The sequence below is a fragment of the Podarcis tiliguerta genome, assembly GCF_965153285.1.
Source record: "Podarcis tiliguerta genome assembly, chromosome: 12".
NCBI lineage: Eukaryota > Metazoa > Chordata > Lepidosauria > Squamata > Lacertidae > Podarcis > Podarcis tiliguerta.
Genome location: NC_139545.1, coordinates 56,723,252 through 56,738,132, shown reverse-complemented (window position 1 = coordinate 56,738,132; position 14,881 = coordinate 56,723,252). Strand labels below are relative to the sequence as shown.

Here is a 14,881-nt window from a genome sequence, read left to right as displayed (position 1 = left end):
ATTTGTGTTTCCTAGGATCATGTACAAAATGCCTGCGTGTGAAAGAGCCTTGCAGGGGGTTAGACTAGATGACTCATGGGGCCCCTCTTCCAACTCTACAATTCTGGAATCTATGGTTTCCATGTAAGGATTGCCATGGTAACTTGATGAACTCATTAACTCTAAACAGTATATTATAAAAGCTACAGTAGAAAAGAGGGTGAAACTCAAAGAGTCAAGCATATAAATTTTATAAAAATATAATTAGCTGGCTTTTAAAAATATACTTTATTGAGCCTCAGTAAGATTTGTACATAATAAAGAAAAATAGCAAAAGATCCTGACACAACTGCATTTCGTCCAAATCTCTTCCTTGCTGCTTACATATCAGTTATTTCTGAGTTCACTATGATTTATATTTTAATTTTCAATTGATGGATGTTCTCTTTTTTTAATTAGAGCAAGAAACAAAGAAGAAGACACATATTTTGATCTAAAAAATATTGATTCTTTCCTTCTTTTAAGCAAATGGTGATGGATGGAGACTTTCATGTAACTGCCATCCCACTTTCAAAAATACCTATCATGACAGAAATCTGTGTGTCGCACTATATCAAGCCAGTCCAAATCTGAAATTTTGGGGAATTTCCAGAGTTTATAGATTTCTGGATCTAGTTGCAATTTCTGTGAAGCTTCATGCTCCCCTCCTCAACAAGACGATCCTGTACATAAGTTGGCATATTCAAATCAAAGAAAACTCTAATAAGCCTGGTTAATATTTTAAGAAAACACACATTTGCTAATTAACACTGTATTACCTTATTTAGAGGGAGCGGGGTTGGAATTACAGGTTTTAAGATTTTGTACATCTCTGTGTTTCAACTATTCCATTCTCAAGCAATCCTCCCAAGCTCAATCTTTATCAATAAAAAAATAACTTTGGTGTCTATGAAAAAAAAAAAAAGATTCAGCTTCTGGCTTCAGAACATACAATTTGTGCATCTTACAGTTTTGCTGCCATAGTCTATACACTCTGGTCCAATACATTCGCAGCAGGCGTTGTGAAACCATCGGTATTTTGATGCTCCCATAGATTCGCAGGAGCTCTTGCACTGATGCACCGACATGCAGTCGTCGAAGTAAACCACCGTGCACGTGGCTTCTAAACGAAGAGAGCGAGAAAGGCACTTTAGTCTGATGAGAAAAGCTCAAGCTGCCAATCATTCAGACAATGGAACCAAGAACTTAATTTCCAGCTTAATTCAGGGTGAATGGAACAGCTTTTTTCCTTGAACCAAACACACCAGTCAGTTTTGAAATAACGTTTAAAATAAAGTCCCGTATTTTTCACTCTGTAAGACGCACCAGACCATAAGATGCACCTAGTTTTTGGAAGAGGAAAACAAGAACAAAAAATATTCTGAATCCCAGAAGCCAGGACAGCAAGCGGGATAGCAGCGCAGTGATCCCACTAGCTGTCCTGGCTTATGGGACAGCCGTGCGCAGCCTCTCCCAGGCAAGGGGAGCCTTCATCTCCTGCCCAGGAGAGGCTGCGCATGGCTAGGGCTCCCCTAGCGTGTGTGTGGCTCTTGGGGGCTTTTCCCCGAGGAGGGAGAAGGACAGCCCTCCTCGGGGAAAAGCCCCCAAGAGCTGCACACACGCTCCATGCGGCTCTTTAAAGGGAGCGCTGAGCAGAGCCTCCCGCCTGCATTCGCTCCATAAGACGCTCACACATTTCCCCTTACTATTTAGGAGGGGGAAAGTGTGTCTTATAAAGCGAAAAATGCGGTATGTCCCGTGTGGAATTATTGCAGTAGCAAAATCGGAATAACCATTGTCTCCTTCTGCTCTGCACACTCTTATCCAGGCATCCCCAAACTAGGCCCTCCAGATGTTTTGGGACCACAATTCCCATCATCCCTGACCACTGGTCCTGTTAGCTAGGGATGATGGGAGTTGGAGTCCCAAAACACCTGGAGGGCCGAGTTTGGGGATGCCTGCTCTTATCTATTTATCTCTCCCCCCTTCTCTGGAGACCTTGGGCTGCGATACAGCAGAGAAAGTAAACACAACACTAAATATTAAAAATCACTTCGAAAGACCCATTGGTTGCAGCCACAACATATCATATTTTTCACTCTATAAGGCACACCAGACCATAAGACGCCCCTAGTTTTTGGAAGATGAAAACAAGAAGAAGAAAAATTCTGACTCCCAGGTGCCAGGACGGTTCAGGAATCGGCGTGTTTTTACATGAGTAGAAAGTGTGCTTTTATTTAAAATGCATCTCTGGGTTATTTGTGGGGCATAGGAATTTGTTCATTCTCCCTCCCCCCCCCAAAAAAAGTAGACCGGCCCCCCACAAGGTCTGAGGGACAGTGGACCGCCCCCCTGCTGAAAAAGTTTGCTGACCCCTGATTTTAAAGCTTTTCTCCAAAAAATCCTGGGAGGAACAATTTACCCTCACAGAACTACAGTTCCCAGCACCCTGACCAAACTACAGTTCCCAGGACTCTCTGAGGGAAGCCATGGGATTCAAATGTAGGCAGCGATTCACCATAATCCGTGGACCAGACATAGCCCCACAATTTGGAACCATGAAAATGCTTGGCTGTACAGTGGTGCCTCGCAAGACAAAATTAATTCGTTCCGCGAGTTTTTTCGTTGTACGAGTTTTTCGTCTTACGAAGCACCACTGCATTTAAACACTGACAACGGCGGGGAGGGGCGGGGAGAAGCAGGACAGCTGCCGCAGCCGGTACCTCAGACTCACCCGCGCCTTGTGGCCACAGTGCGATGCGGCTGCTGGAGGGCGGCGGGGCTCAGGAGCACAACTCGGCGGAACCGCCACCAGGGAGAGAGAAGCGCTGGCAGCAACGGCTCTCTGAGGGGAGTGCGCGAGGGGGGTGAGCAGCGGCGTGAGGAACCAACCGTCAGCGGGAAGGTGGGAGGGAGCTGGAGGAGCGGGGAAGCAAGCATGCGTGCGTGCAGTGCGCGTCGCCATGACACGAGAGGCAGGGCCGTTTCGTCTAGCGAAGCAAGCCCTTAGGGAAATCCGTCTTGCAAAGCACCTCAGAAAACGAAAAACTCTTTCGTCTTGTGAGTTTTTCGTCTTCCAAGGCATTCGTCTTGCGGGGTACCACTGTACAGTGGTACCTCAGGTTACATACACTTCAGGTTACATACTCCGCTAACCCAGAAATAGTACCTCGGGTTAAGAACTTTGCTTCAAGATGAGAACAAAAATCGTGCTCCAGCGGCGCGGCAGCAGCAGGAGGCCCCATTAGCTAAAGAGGTGCTTCAAGGTTAAGAACAGTTTCAGGTTAAGAATGGACCCCTGCAACAAATTAAGTACGTAACCAGAGGTACCACTGTACTTTAAAACAGCAGCTAACGCATCATTCTTCCTTCCTCTCTTTTCCAAACGAACGAACTCAACCCCAATTCTAAGAGCTCAGTCTTCACACAGCAGCCTGCTTACCTTTGTCGCTGGAGAACGGCGTGTGGACGTTGTTGCTTGAGACGGAGACGTTCTGGTGCTGGGGGTGGTTCACCGACTCTAAAATGGAGACCAAGTTCTCGTGGTGGGACAGCTCTTCCGCGACGGGGAACGAAACAATATTCCAGTGCAGCTGGGTGTCCCCTTCTGTAAGCGCTCGGAAAAGCGAGGGGATCGGCCCGTGCAGTTCCTCGACGGTGCTCTTGGACGTGGGAGGCGTGTCGCTATAATTGCGAGGGTTGCACATACCTGGAGGTGAGCAAAATGAATCAATCAATCTTTATTACGGTCCAGAGACCCAACAAATCATTACAAATCAATACACAATTCATACAGCCTACCTCCAGGTTAATCAAGCATTTTGTTTAGAATATAGGGCTCGTTTGTTCTTGCAACCACCGATAAAGACTTTGCCACTGCTAACGTTCTAGCTTTTGTCCGGTCTTCCAGTAGGAACCATAGTGAGCCTCTGATTTCCCCGGGAAAGGTACCAGCAAGGGTAGTATCAGTTCAGCCCTGGCCTGCTCATATTTTGTACGATGCAACAAAATATGATTTATGGAATCGATGTCTTGAGCACACGAGCAAAGTCTGTCCTGGTAGGGAACGCCTCTCAACCTACCATCCAACACTGCAGAGGGGAAGACATTTAGTCTGGCTTTGGTGAAAAGCCTTCGGTAGTTAGGTACTGTCAGGTTTTTGATGTAAGATGTTAACTTAAAGACATACCCATATTGAACTCCTACTGCCAGCGGACTACAGACTGCGTGTGATCGAGATCGCAAGTCACTGTGTGCATTGTCCCATAATCTTTGCTTTAAAACCTTTTGGGCGCCTTCATAACCCAGGTAATACAGTTGGGGGGGGGGGGAGACAGACCAATAGAGGTGGCTTTTTTAGCCATGGTTTTCTGCCATTTGCTGACAAATTCCTCATTGGTCAGGTGTTGGTACAAAATGAAAAGAAAACACACCTATAAGCATTTTTGGGAAAGGCGAAATGTTCGACTTCAAATCATGAGTGGGGAGCGCTGCTAAGACCTGAAGCTTATTTATTTATTTCACACAGTTTATACACCGCTCTACCTTGTAGGAAAGCCCTCAAGACAGTTTACATAAAAAGTTCGTCTTGTCCCTTTCACCTTCCAGGTACAGTGGTACCTTGGGTTAAGAACTTAATTCGTTCCGGAGGTCCATTCTTAACCTGAAACTGTTCTTAACCTGAAGCACCACTTTAGCTAATGGGGCATCCAGCTGCCGCCAGAGCACGACTTCTGTTCTCATCTTGAAGCAAAGTTCTTAACCTGAAGCACTATTTCTGGGTTAGCGGAGTTTGTAACCAGAAGCGTCCGTAACCTGAAGCATCTGTAACCCGAGGTACCACTGTACTTATTTTGGGTGATGCTTGAGTCTGTAGCATGGCTAATCTCTTTAAAGGAGCAAGCAGATAGCTTGGAGATATTCCAGGATAAAGCTTTTCCATTAGACAAGGTGCCTTTTACCAGCTCCCACATCCAACAGCACATCTGGATCAGGATAACTTCAACACTGTAGTAGTACATGGACTGGTAACCTTAAGGCTGGATTACTGCAATGCGCTTTAAGAAGCAAAAAATACCAAGACATCACCTTCCATTTAAGCCTGGTGGAAAAGGGTAGGCAGCTTTTGGGGGGGAGGACACACTATGAACCTCAAGTTTCTTATTCTGTCTCACAGACACCAAAGCCTTTTTTGCCTCCTGGTGACACAGGATGAAATTACAAATCACCTTTTCTTGGGAAAGTGTCAAATTTGTGCAAAGCTTCTTTGATCACAATTCAAGAATGCAATTTTGTTTACCTAGGAGTTTAATCTCTTGCCAGAATTACAGAAGCAACTTCACTAGCCAAAGGCGTGACATAAGCACATAGTCAATGACACATGAGACACTGCTTCCATTTCACGGCATAGCTAAATATAAAGGTAAAGGTAAAGGTACCCCTGCCCGTACGGGCCAGTCTTGACAGACTCTAGGGTTGTGCGCCCATCTCACTCAAGAGGCCGGGGGCCAGCGCTGTCCGCAGACACTTCCAAGTCACGTGGCCAGCGTGACATCGCTGCTCTGGCGAGCCAGAGCCGCACACGGAAACGCTGTTTACCTTCCCGCTAGTAAGCGGTCCCTATTTATCTACTTGCACCCGGGGGTGCTTTCGAACTGCTAGGTTGGCAGGCGCCGGGACCGAGCAACGGGAGCGCACCCCGCCGCGGGGATTCGAACCGCCGACCTTTCGATCGGCAAGCCCTAGGCGCTGAGGCTTTTACCCACAGCGCCACCCGCGTCCCATAGCTAAATATACTCCATGCCATATGCATGAAAGCTCTATTGAAAGTATCACTTTCCTCATTTAATGCACTTTGAAAAACACATCTGTACGAACTCACCAGCATCTTACTTTAGGGTAATAACAGCATACGGATTACTTTCCCAAACACAACGTGTGTGTGTATGTGTGTGCTTGCTCTCATACACACAGTTTAAAAGGACAGTGGACACTCGGGTTGCAAACGTGATCCGTGCGGGATGCACTTTCGCAACCTGCAGCGACGCATCTGCGCACGTTGCAATTCAGCGCTTCTGCGCATGCGCAAAGTACAATTTAGCGCTTCTACGCAACCACCGAAACCCGGAAGTAACCCGTTCCGGTACTTCCGGGTTTCGGCAGTCCGTAACCCAAAAAAACACAACCTGAAGCATCTGTCACATGAGGTACGACCGTAACAGGATGTAGAAACTAAATTCTGAAGAATTGTTTTGTTGTATTTGGCTGCTAAACTACAAAAATAGCATCACAATCCATTTATTCTGCAGGGCCCCCACTATTTTACACCAGTCGTTTCCAACCAGTGCGCCGTTGCCCCCTGGGATGCGTTGAATGATTGCCAGCCCAAGGTGGAGGAGACGCATGGAATCGTTAACTTCTGCACATGAAGATGTAACCCCCCTTCACATGCATCCCAGGAGAGAGCATGAAAAATAGACTATTTAGCCAAAATAACCCTCGGCTGTGTAAATTCGGGATTTGGGTCAGTGGTCAGGAGAACAGACTGTCAGATACAAATATGGTAAAAATCAACATCATCTCCGTTTGGCCTACAGCAGCCTGAAATACTGCACAAATAAGCCACAAGGCTCAGAAACATCGGCCGTAAGGAAACTTAATCAGTGGGGCGGGGCAGGCTCTAGTAGGGGGCTCAATTCATGAATTACCAAAACAGTGTGGTTCAGCGAAATTAATCTCCCCAGTATTGCTTCTGTAATGGTTCTAGGGGTTGCTCGTGCGTAAGTTGCCGCCACTCCTGGCTAGGTTACCTGGTTGAACCCTTTCTGTCTGGACAGCCTCAAGTTTTGTGGCTGCCTCATTCGCTGGCAGAATCCATCAGTGGGCGTTTCTTGAACCTTTTCCAGCATAAAAGCTGTTTGCCGCCCAGTCTCCTCCTACTCTCCCTGCGCGGAAGTCTTCTGCGCAGGGAGGGTGTGGGCAGCGGAGGACCTGTGCCCTCTCCGCTGGTCTCCGGCGAGGAGTCCTGGAGCCACCTCTCCGATTCCCCCATCTGCCCCCCTTCTCCACTGGTGTTACGCTAATTTCCTTCCACAGCGGATGGGCTGCCTCTCTCCCTACTGGGACCCTCTCCGGCATCCCTCTGGAGCCTTCTCTCCGCCTCCAGCTCCGATGGCAGTTCCCTGACAGCTTGTGAAGTGCAACACAGGATGGATGAACAACCAAGTTCTTTGACACACCACCCTTCCCCCTCCCTTCTACCAGTGCTCCGTTGCCCCCTCCCTTCTACGGAACAAGTCACCCTTGATGTGGGGAAGAGCGACGTCATGCACCTCAGTCCTGTGGTTCCTGTTTGGGGAAGTTACTGGAATAGAGCATGATTCAGCTCATGGGGAAGCAGCAATCGTATCGCTCTTCCAACATACGAAATGGACCATAGACACAAACGTGCAGAGCTGTTTCTCCTTCCCTAATACAGTGGATGCTCGGGTTGAGAACGTGCGGGTTGCGATTCGGTGCTTCTGCGCATGCGCGACTTAGCACTTCTGCACATGCGCAATCGCCAAAACCCGGAACTAACCCATTCCAGTACTTCTGGGTTTCGGCGCATCCGTAACCCGAAAAAACACAACCTGAAGCATCTGCAACCCGAGGTATGACTGCAAATCTAGCTCATGGGTATACCCTAGGGATGCGGGTGGCGCTGTGGGTTAAACCACGGAGCCTAGGACTTGCCGATCAGAAGGTCGGCGGTTCGAATCCCCGCGACGGGGTGAGCTCCCGTTGCTCGGTCCCAGCTCCTGCCAACCTAGCAGTTCGAAAGCACAGTACAAGTAGATAAATAGGTACCACTCCGGCGGGAAGGTAAACAGCATTTCCGTGCGCTGCTCTGGTTCGCCAGAAGCGGCTTATTCATGCTGGCTACATGACCTGGAAGCTGTATGCCGGCTCCCTCGGCCAATAAAGCAAGATGAGCGCCACAACCCCATAGTCAGTCACGACTGGACCTAATGGTCAGGGGTCCCTTTACCTTTACACCCTACTTTTTTTCCAGTCAGTGCCATGGCTAGCCCTGACATGGCACCAGACATGATGAACCAGACACCCCAAAGGGCAAGGACCCTGAGTAGCAGGCAGGGTTCCCTGAATCCAATGTTGGGGATCCGCTTGAGGGGGCCCCTCCAGGCAGAGGCTTGATGGAGAACCCCACAGAACTGCCAGGAGGCGTTGGAGCCACTCCTCAGTCCTCTAGAGGGTCCCGTAGACCACCAATTGGGAACCCACTGCCCTAAAGCCATGGATTCTGTGTATGCTCTGCTCCATTGTATTGACATGGCTCTTAAAAGCCACAGATCCAAAGCGGTGGACGTGAGTATATCTGAAGCAGCCAAGGCCGTATTAGGTGATAAAGAACGAATGAACTTACCAACACAGTCACAGCACTCGTCCCACAGTGTGCCCAGACACAACATGCACTCCTTACAACAGGAACAGTTCCCTTCAACAGGCCGGCATTGACACAGCTCCTGGAAACACAACACACAACTTAGATATTTCTGCGCATAAAATACCAAGGGAGACAAATGCCTTCCCCCACAACTACCACAGTTAGGAACATGCATAGGAAGCTTTGTTAGGAACGTACATAGGAAACAAATATTCTGCTTTGTTGTCCGTCCGTCCCCCCACTTTTGTTGCACTGTAGACTCTCCAGACAGTAATAATGTGGTAACATTGGCTGGGAAGGCGGGGGGGGGGGGGGAATCACAGAACAGAATAAATCCACCACCGAGGCATTATTGTGTCAAAATACACCTGCAATAAAGCGCCAGCCTGGAGAGGCCCTTATCCATATACAATTGCAAATACAGCCACACAAACCATGATGAGGCCGCTTATTTAAGAGGGGTTATTTTTAATTGGGAGAAAAGCAATGACAAACCTAGACAGCATCTTAAAAAGTAGAGACATCATCTTGCCAACAAAGGTCCATATAGTTCAAGCTCTGGTTTTCCCAGTAGTGATGTATGGAAGTGAGAGCTGGACCATCAAGAAGGCTGATCGCCAAAGAATTTATGCTTTTGAATTTAAGAGGGGTTGTTATTAATTGCACATTTGCTATGTACAGTGCAGATAACAGAAATCATTTTTTTGACTCCACTACCATTTGGAAGCACAGTAACTTCTGCTATGCAAAATTACCATGTATTATTTACCGTATTTTTCGCCCCATAGGGCGCACCAGCCCATAGGGCACACCTAGTTTTTTTTTGGGGGGGGGATAAAGAAAAAAAATCCCCCCCCCCACGCAAGGCTCGGGCAGGGGAAGCCCGAGCTTTCCCTGACCCCAGTCCCCAGAACAGGCAGCTCTCCGCAAGCCGTGGGAGCGCAGCGCGAAGTCGCGCCGGGCTCCCACGGCTTGCGGAGAGATGCGCGAAGCTCGAAGCCTGGGGCGCGCTAAGCTCATGCAGGCTGCTTTCCGCAAGCCTAGGGAGCCCGGCGGGAACTCCCATGGGCTCCCAAGGTTTGCGGATAGCTTCCCCTCTCGCTCTCCAGGCTTCAGCGAAAGCCTGCATTCGCCCCATAGGACGCACACACATTTCCCCTTCATTTTTGGAGGGGAAAAAGTGTGTCCTATAGGGCGAAAAAATACGGTAATAAAACTCTCACCAGTGCAAATACATATATATTAATAAGTGTTTAAAATAAAGTAGGATGTACTAAAGCTATATTGCATAGCTCTAGTTTCCCCCCTTGCTAGCTCACTGTAATACACATAAACCAGGCTTCCTCAACCTCGACCCTCCAGATTTTTGAGACTACAATTCCCATCATCCCTGACCACTGGTCCTGCTAGCTAGGGATCATGGGAGTTGTAGGCCAACAACATCTGGAGGGCTGAGGTTGAGGAAGCCTGACATAAGCTATCTACGGGTTAACATGCAGACTGCCAAGAACTTTATTAAAGCCAAAGTTCTCAGGGAAGAAGAAATGACTAACAGGATATTTAAAAGACTCATCCAGCACCACAACACAAATGAAACATGCCTCAAGACAAGAAACTGTTGATCTCATTCACATCTGTTACAGAGTTGATAAAATAAATATTTATGCAGATCATCCTTCCCACATTCTGGAAAAGGCAGAATAATGAGCACAACCTCTTCTACTTCACAGAGTGAAAGAATTTAGAGCAATGGATCTTGCTTAATCATCTTCCCGCATCTTGAGTTCAGGGACCTGCTTTCATTATACATGGAATCTTCAACCTACAAAAAGTTGGTCATATCCGTTCCTCTTAAATCAGATATGAATGTTCCATGAGTTTCAAAGGGACCCAGGCATGACCCATCAAACATAGCTAGCAATACTGAAGGATGCTTCCGCCCCCGCCCCCCAAGCAGCAATGTTGAAGTGTGTCAAGTTTCAAAATTAAAAGTACATTACTATGCTACTCCACTGCCTCTCGAGACAGATATATGCCAACAACAATTACCATGGCTATTTTACACATTGTGTTTTACATAATAGGAGCGGCATTTCCCACAGGCAGAAATAGACAAAGAATCAGAGACATGGATTCAGCATAACTAAAACTGGCTTAACTAAGGTTTTTGCACTTTAAGCGCTGAATAGGACCTCGCCTTCACTTTACACAATGTCTCGGTATCTTCTGAATTAGCTGATTATCATATCAAAAACCTTAGCACTTGCCTCATCTTATTTTTTAAAAAATATATAATTATATAAAGACAACCTAGCATATAAGCATTCCCTGCATTGCAAGGAGTTAGGACTAGATTACCCCTGGGTTCAATTCTAAGTAATCAGAGTTTTTGCACGGTATGTTTAATATTGCTCAAGTTAAATACACATTTTTAAAAATAGGGTGGTGGGTGTAGTCAACCCTTTAATTAGCAAGTCTTAGGCTTGTCCTCCTTGTGAGTCACTCTTCTCTAAGTTTGCGCATACAAACAAGATTCAGAGCAGACTGCCCTCAAGGTAACTCACACGGTAACTTGAAGGATTATTCTGAGATTACCCTTTGCGAAAGAAACAGAATTCCACTGTGTTTTAAGGAAACACTCCTGTTTAACTCTGTTGGGTCATCATTGATTTCTAGGAACTATGATTCCCACACATCAGCAGTTGCCGAACTTTATTTTTATAAGCAAATGTTTAGCCTGTCCTTCATAACAATAAAAAACGACACTGCAATGAAAGCAACTCAGTTCAATGATTAAAACGGGGTGGGGGGGGGTGAGAATCAGCCTATGCTCAGGGGGTCACGACCTCAGTTCAGCGAATAAATTCCTATTTATTTCCCAAAGGCTAGGGAACTTGAATTTTTACTTGACGTCCAAATGACAAAAGCAAGGGAGAAGCCACTGCCATGGAAAAGGCCCCATCCTGTTTTCACCACATAATGCACTTCTCTCGGCATGTGATGATGAAAAGGGCCTTCCCCCCAGGTCTAAGAGCAGCAAAGTTGATGCAGGGTGAGGCACTAATTCAGGTATTTGGGAGCCAAGTCATTTAGGGATTCCCAGGTCAACACCAGCACTTTGCATTCTGTCCAGAGGGAGCCACTGCCAACCTTTCAGAAGGGGTGTTACTTGATTCTGGCTGTACAGGTTAACATTTCGGCCACTGTGGTCTCGAGTAATTGTATATTCCAAACAGTCCTCAAGGGCAGCTCCACAAAGAGTGCATTACGGTAGTCCAGCCAGGAAGTTGCCAGAGCACCAGTCACTGTGGCTAACTCATCCTATAATTTTTCACTGGGCTGTATTTAACTTAGCAGACCCACTGAAAATCGTGAACCTAAATTAGTGATCTCCATTAACTCCGATGGGTCTACTCCGGGCACGTCCAACAGGTAGATCGTGATCTACCGGTAGATCACTGGACGTCTGCGGTAGATCACTGGCTCCCCCAAAGAAGCTCGACAGGTTTGTCTCCCGTAAGAAAAGCTCAACGTTATTTGCCCTGAACCCCTAAAAAACTGGGCTTTCTTCCTCCCCAAAAAATACCTCAACAAATTTGACCTGAACCCCCCAAAACAGGGGGTAGATCACTGCCAGTTTTTAACTCTGTGAGTAGATCGCAGTTTCTTGGGAGGTGGCCACCCCGGTCTACTCTGACTAGGATTAGCTCTGAATGCTACCCAGCATATTCAATTAGTGCATTACTATTCTGAAATTGCAACTTCTGACAACCTGTCTGTTATGGTAAACAGTAATTTCATTACTGCAGTTTCAGTTCATCATTATTTCATTATTCTCACCATAGCACATTCAGTCTCCTACAGATATTTAACTTTTATCTCAGAAAGCTAAATCTGCCAAAGCCTACATTGTATATATATTGTTCAAGGGCTATAGCTAATGCTTGTCCTACAATGGACATGGTTAACTTAGATTCAGGTAGGTAGCCGTGTTGGTCTGACGCAGTCAAAATAAAAAATAGTTCAGTAGCACCTTAGAGGCCAACTAAGCTTGTTCTGGGTATAAGCTTAATACCCAGAACAAATTTAGTTGGTCTATAAGGTGCTACTGGACTATGGTTAACTTAGGTTCATTGATTTCAATATGTCTACTCTGAGTAGGTTGGGGATTGGCTATACCCTACTATGAGAAAAGAAAGTAAGGTTTTGCAGTCATTGCCCAAATAAGCTCATACTACGGGGAAGAAGAAATAGATTAAAGGCACGAAATGCATGTTAGAATGGCAATTCATCTAATTAATCAGTTTGACTCCACAATATTATCCACTGTAAGGCTGATTTTTTTATTTGTTGTAAGACAAATGAACATTTGAAAAAAAGGTAGAGGCAAAAACTCCCGTTCATGCCGACACAAATTTCATTTTTGTTTTGCTTCTTATTTCAGGATTACTTATTCATCACATACATTCATGCTGTTAACAGCCAACCTGTACTTTCCTACCCATTTTCGACAAAAACTGTATTATCTCCTACCTGTATTAAACACTTGCTGACATCGCTTGCACAGAGAGCCTTGTTGCAGCTCATTGAGGATGGGATCCAGAAGAACAGCAGACTAGTAAGTGCCGCCGCTGTGCAGTACCACAACCTCATCTTTCTTGAAAGTGGGAGATTTCTGGAACTTTCAGACAGCACTGAAATATAAAAAAGGCAGCAATTGAAGCACCTACATTTACAGAAGCAGAAATTAGGTCTCTTTCATCCTTACCACATGCTCCTAAAACAGTTTTTTTGTTTTCTCTGTGGGTTTTCCACGCTCAGTCCAGCATGTGTCAAAAGCCGTTCTTGAATAATCTGACACTACTTTTCTACAGACTTCCTAATCAAGGTTTAGTGAGAAAGGACAGGACCTGAAATAAATGAATTGTGGCTAAAAAGTAGGAGGAGAAAGTTCTAGCTGGGAAGCTGATGCAAAGATTACTGCCTCCAATTTAAAAATAATGAGAACGTGTTTTAACACAACCCCAAACTGTTTCTCAACGCTGGGTGTCTAGATGTATACATTTACAAAACAAGGCTTTTGAATAAAGAACAAGTTGAGTGCCACATGTTTATGAACGGCAAGCAGCATTGTATTTGGTACAAAAAGTTACAGGAGTTCAGCAGGAAGTCAGAGGATAGGCACTGACTGGAAATGAAGTGACCACCGCAAAATGTTTGCATGCGCGAACAGTAATGAAAGTGGGATATTGCAAGTGTCCACTCAAAGATTTGTCAACAGAAGCAGAAGGCCAACTAAAATTGAACACATTTGAAGACACAGAGTTATTAACACATTGGTTACAGTATCATCAATTAAACAATGTCTTTAAAGTAGATAAGAAAAAAGGTTTTGATACAGAGAGGTTGAGGTTTGAAATAGATCTGTTGGAAAATAATGTGAATGTACAAATTACTTTTAGAATGGTATACGAAAGATGAAGAAGTTAAGGCAGTGATGATTCACTGGGCAAGAGATTTTGGATATAATATCCAATTTTCATCATGGGAAAAGTTATGGAAAGAAGATCTAAACTTTACTGCATGCTGTTTGTTGAAGGAAAACTGTATGAAAATGATATACCGTTGGTATCTAACACCGAGTAAAATTGTGAAAATGTACAGAACTAGTTCAAATCTGTGTTGGAAATGTAAAGGGAAAGAGGGTACCTTTGACCATATGTGGTGGTCTTGCGGAGTGGTAAAAGCTTCCTGGGATACGATATAGAGTGAGTTAAAGAAAATGTTTAAGAAAACTTTGTTAAAAAACCAGAAGCTTTTCTGTTAGGTATTGTCAGGGAACTGCGATTGGAGCCAGAGGGATTCCGGAGAGCGTCCCGGGAGGGAGAGAAGCAGCACATCTTCTGGGGAAGGAAATCAGCGTAGCACCAGTGGAGAAGGGGGGCAGATGGGGGAATCGGCGAGGTGGCTCCAAGCCTCTTCGCCGGGGACCAGCGGGGAGAGCACGGGTCCTCTGATGCCCACACCCTCCCTGCGCAGAAGGCTTCCGCGCAGGGAGAGTAGGAGAAGACTAGGCGTCAAAGAACTTTTATGCCGGAAGAAGTTCAAGAAACGCCCACTGACGGATTCTGCCAGTGATTGAGACAGCCACGGGTGAGTGGCTGTCCGGACAGGAAAGGTTCACTCAGGCAACCCAGCCAGGTGTTGGCACCGATTTACGCACAAGCAACCCCTAGAACCATCACAGGTATAATAGGTGAAGAGATACCAAGAGAAGACAAAATACTTTTCATGACTGCAATGACGCAACGAGAATGCTTCTAGCCCAGAGATGGAAGGAGGAAGAAGTAGCCACCAGAAAAGAATGGCAGACCAAGTTGATGGAGTACGCAGAGATGGTGAGACTGACGGGAAAGA

At 46.1% G+C, this 14,881-nt stretch overlaps 1 protein-coding gene and 1 long non-coding RNA gene across 2 annotated transcripts in view; one reads left to right on the top strand and one right to left on the bottom strand.

The window, feature by feature from the left end:
* Nucleotides 1-248: 248 nt before the first annotated feature.
* TWSG1 (twisted gastrulation BMP signaling modulator 1) overlaps nt 249-14,881 on the bottom strand; it is an 18,177-nt gene continuing 3,544 nt past the window's right edge. Inside the window, exons 2-5 of the mRNA XM_083406808.1 lie at nt 12,998-13,158; nt 8,444-8,543; nt 3,461-3,727; nt 249-1,141 (exon numbers count right to left, since the gene is read on the bottom strand). Coding sequence (XP_083262934.1) covers nt 960-1,141; nt 3,461-3,727; nt 8,444-8,543; nt 12,998-13,117 — 669 coding nt within the window. The 5' untranslated portion in view covers nt 13,118-13,158 and the 3' untranslated portion in view covers nt 249-959. The remainder of the gene's footprint in view (nt 1,142-3,460; nt 3,728-8,443; nt 8,544-12,997; nt 13,159-14,881) is intronic.
* LOC310661155 overlaps nt 13,350-14,881 on the top strand; it is a 2,393-nt gene continuing 861 nt past the window's right edge. The window contains exons 1-2 of the long non-coding RNA XR_014503789.1: nt 13,350-14,291; nt 14,712-14,881. The exon at nt 14,712-14,881 is cut by the window's right edge and continues 861 nt beyond it. This is a non-coding gene — a long non-coding RNA (uncharacterized lncRNA). The remainder of the gene's footprint in view (nt 14,292-14,711) is intronic.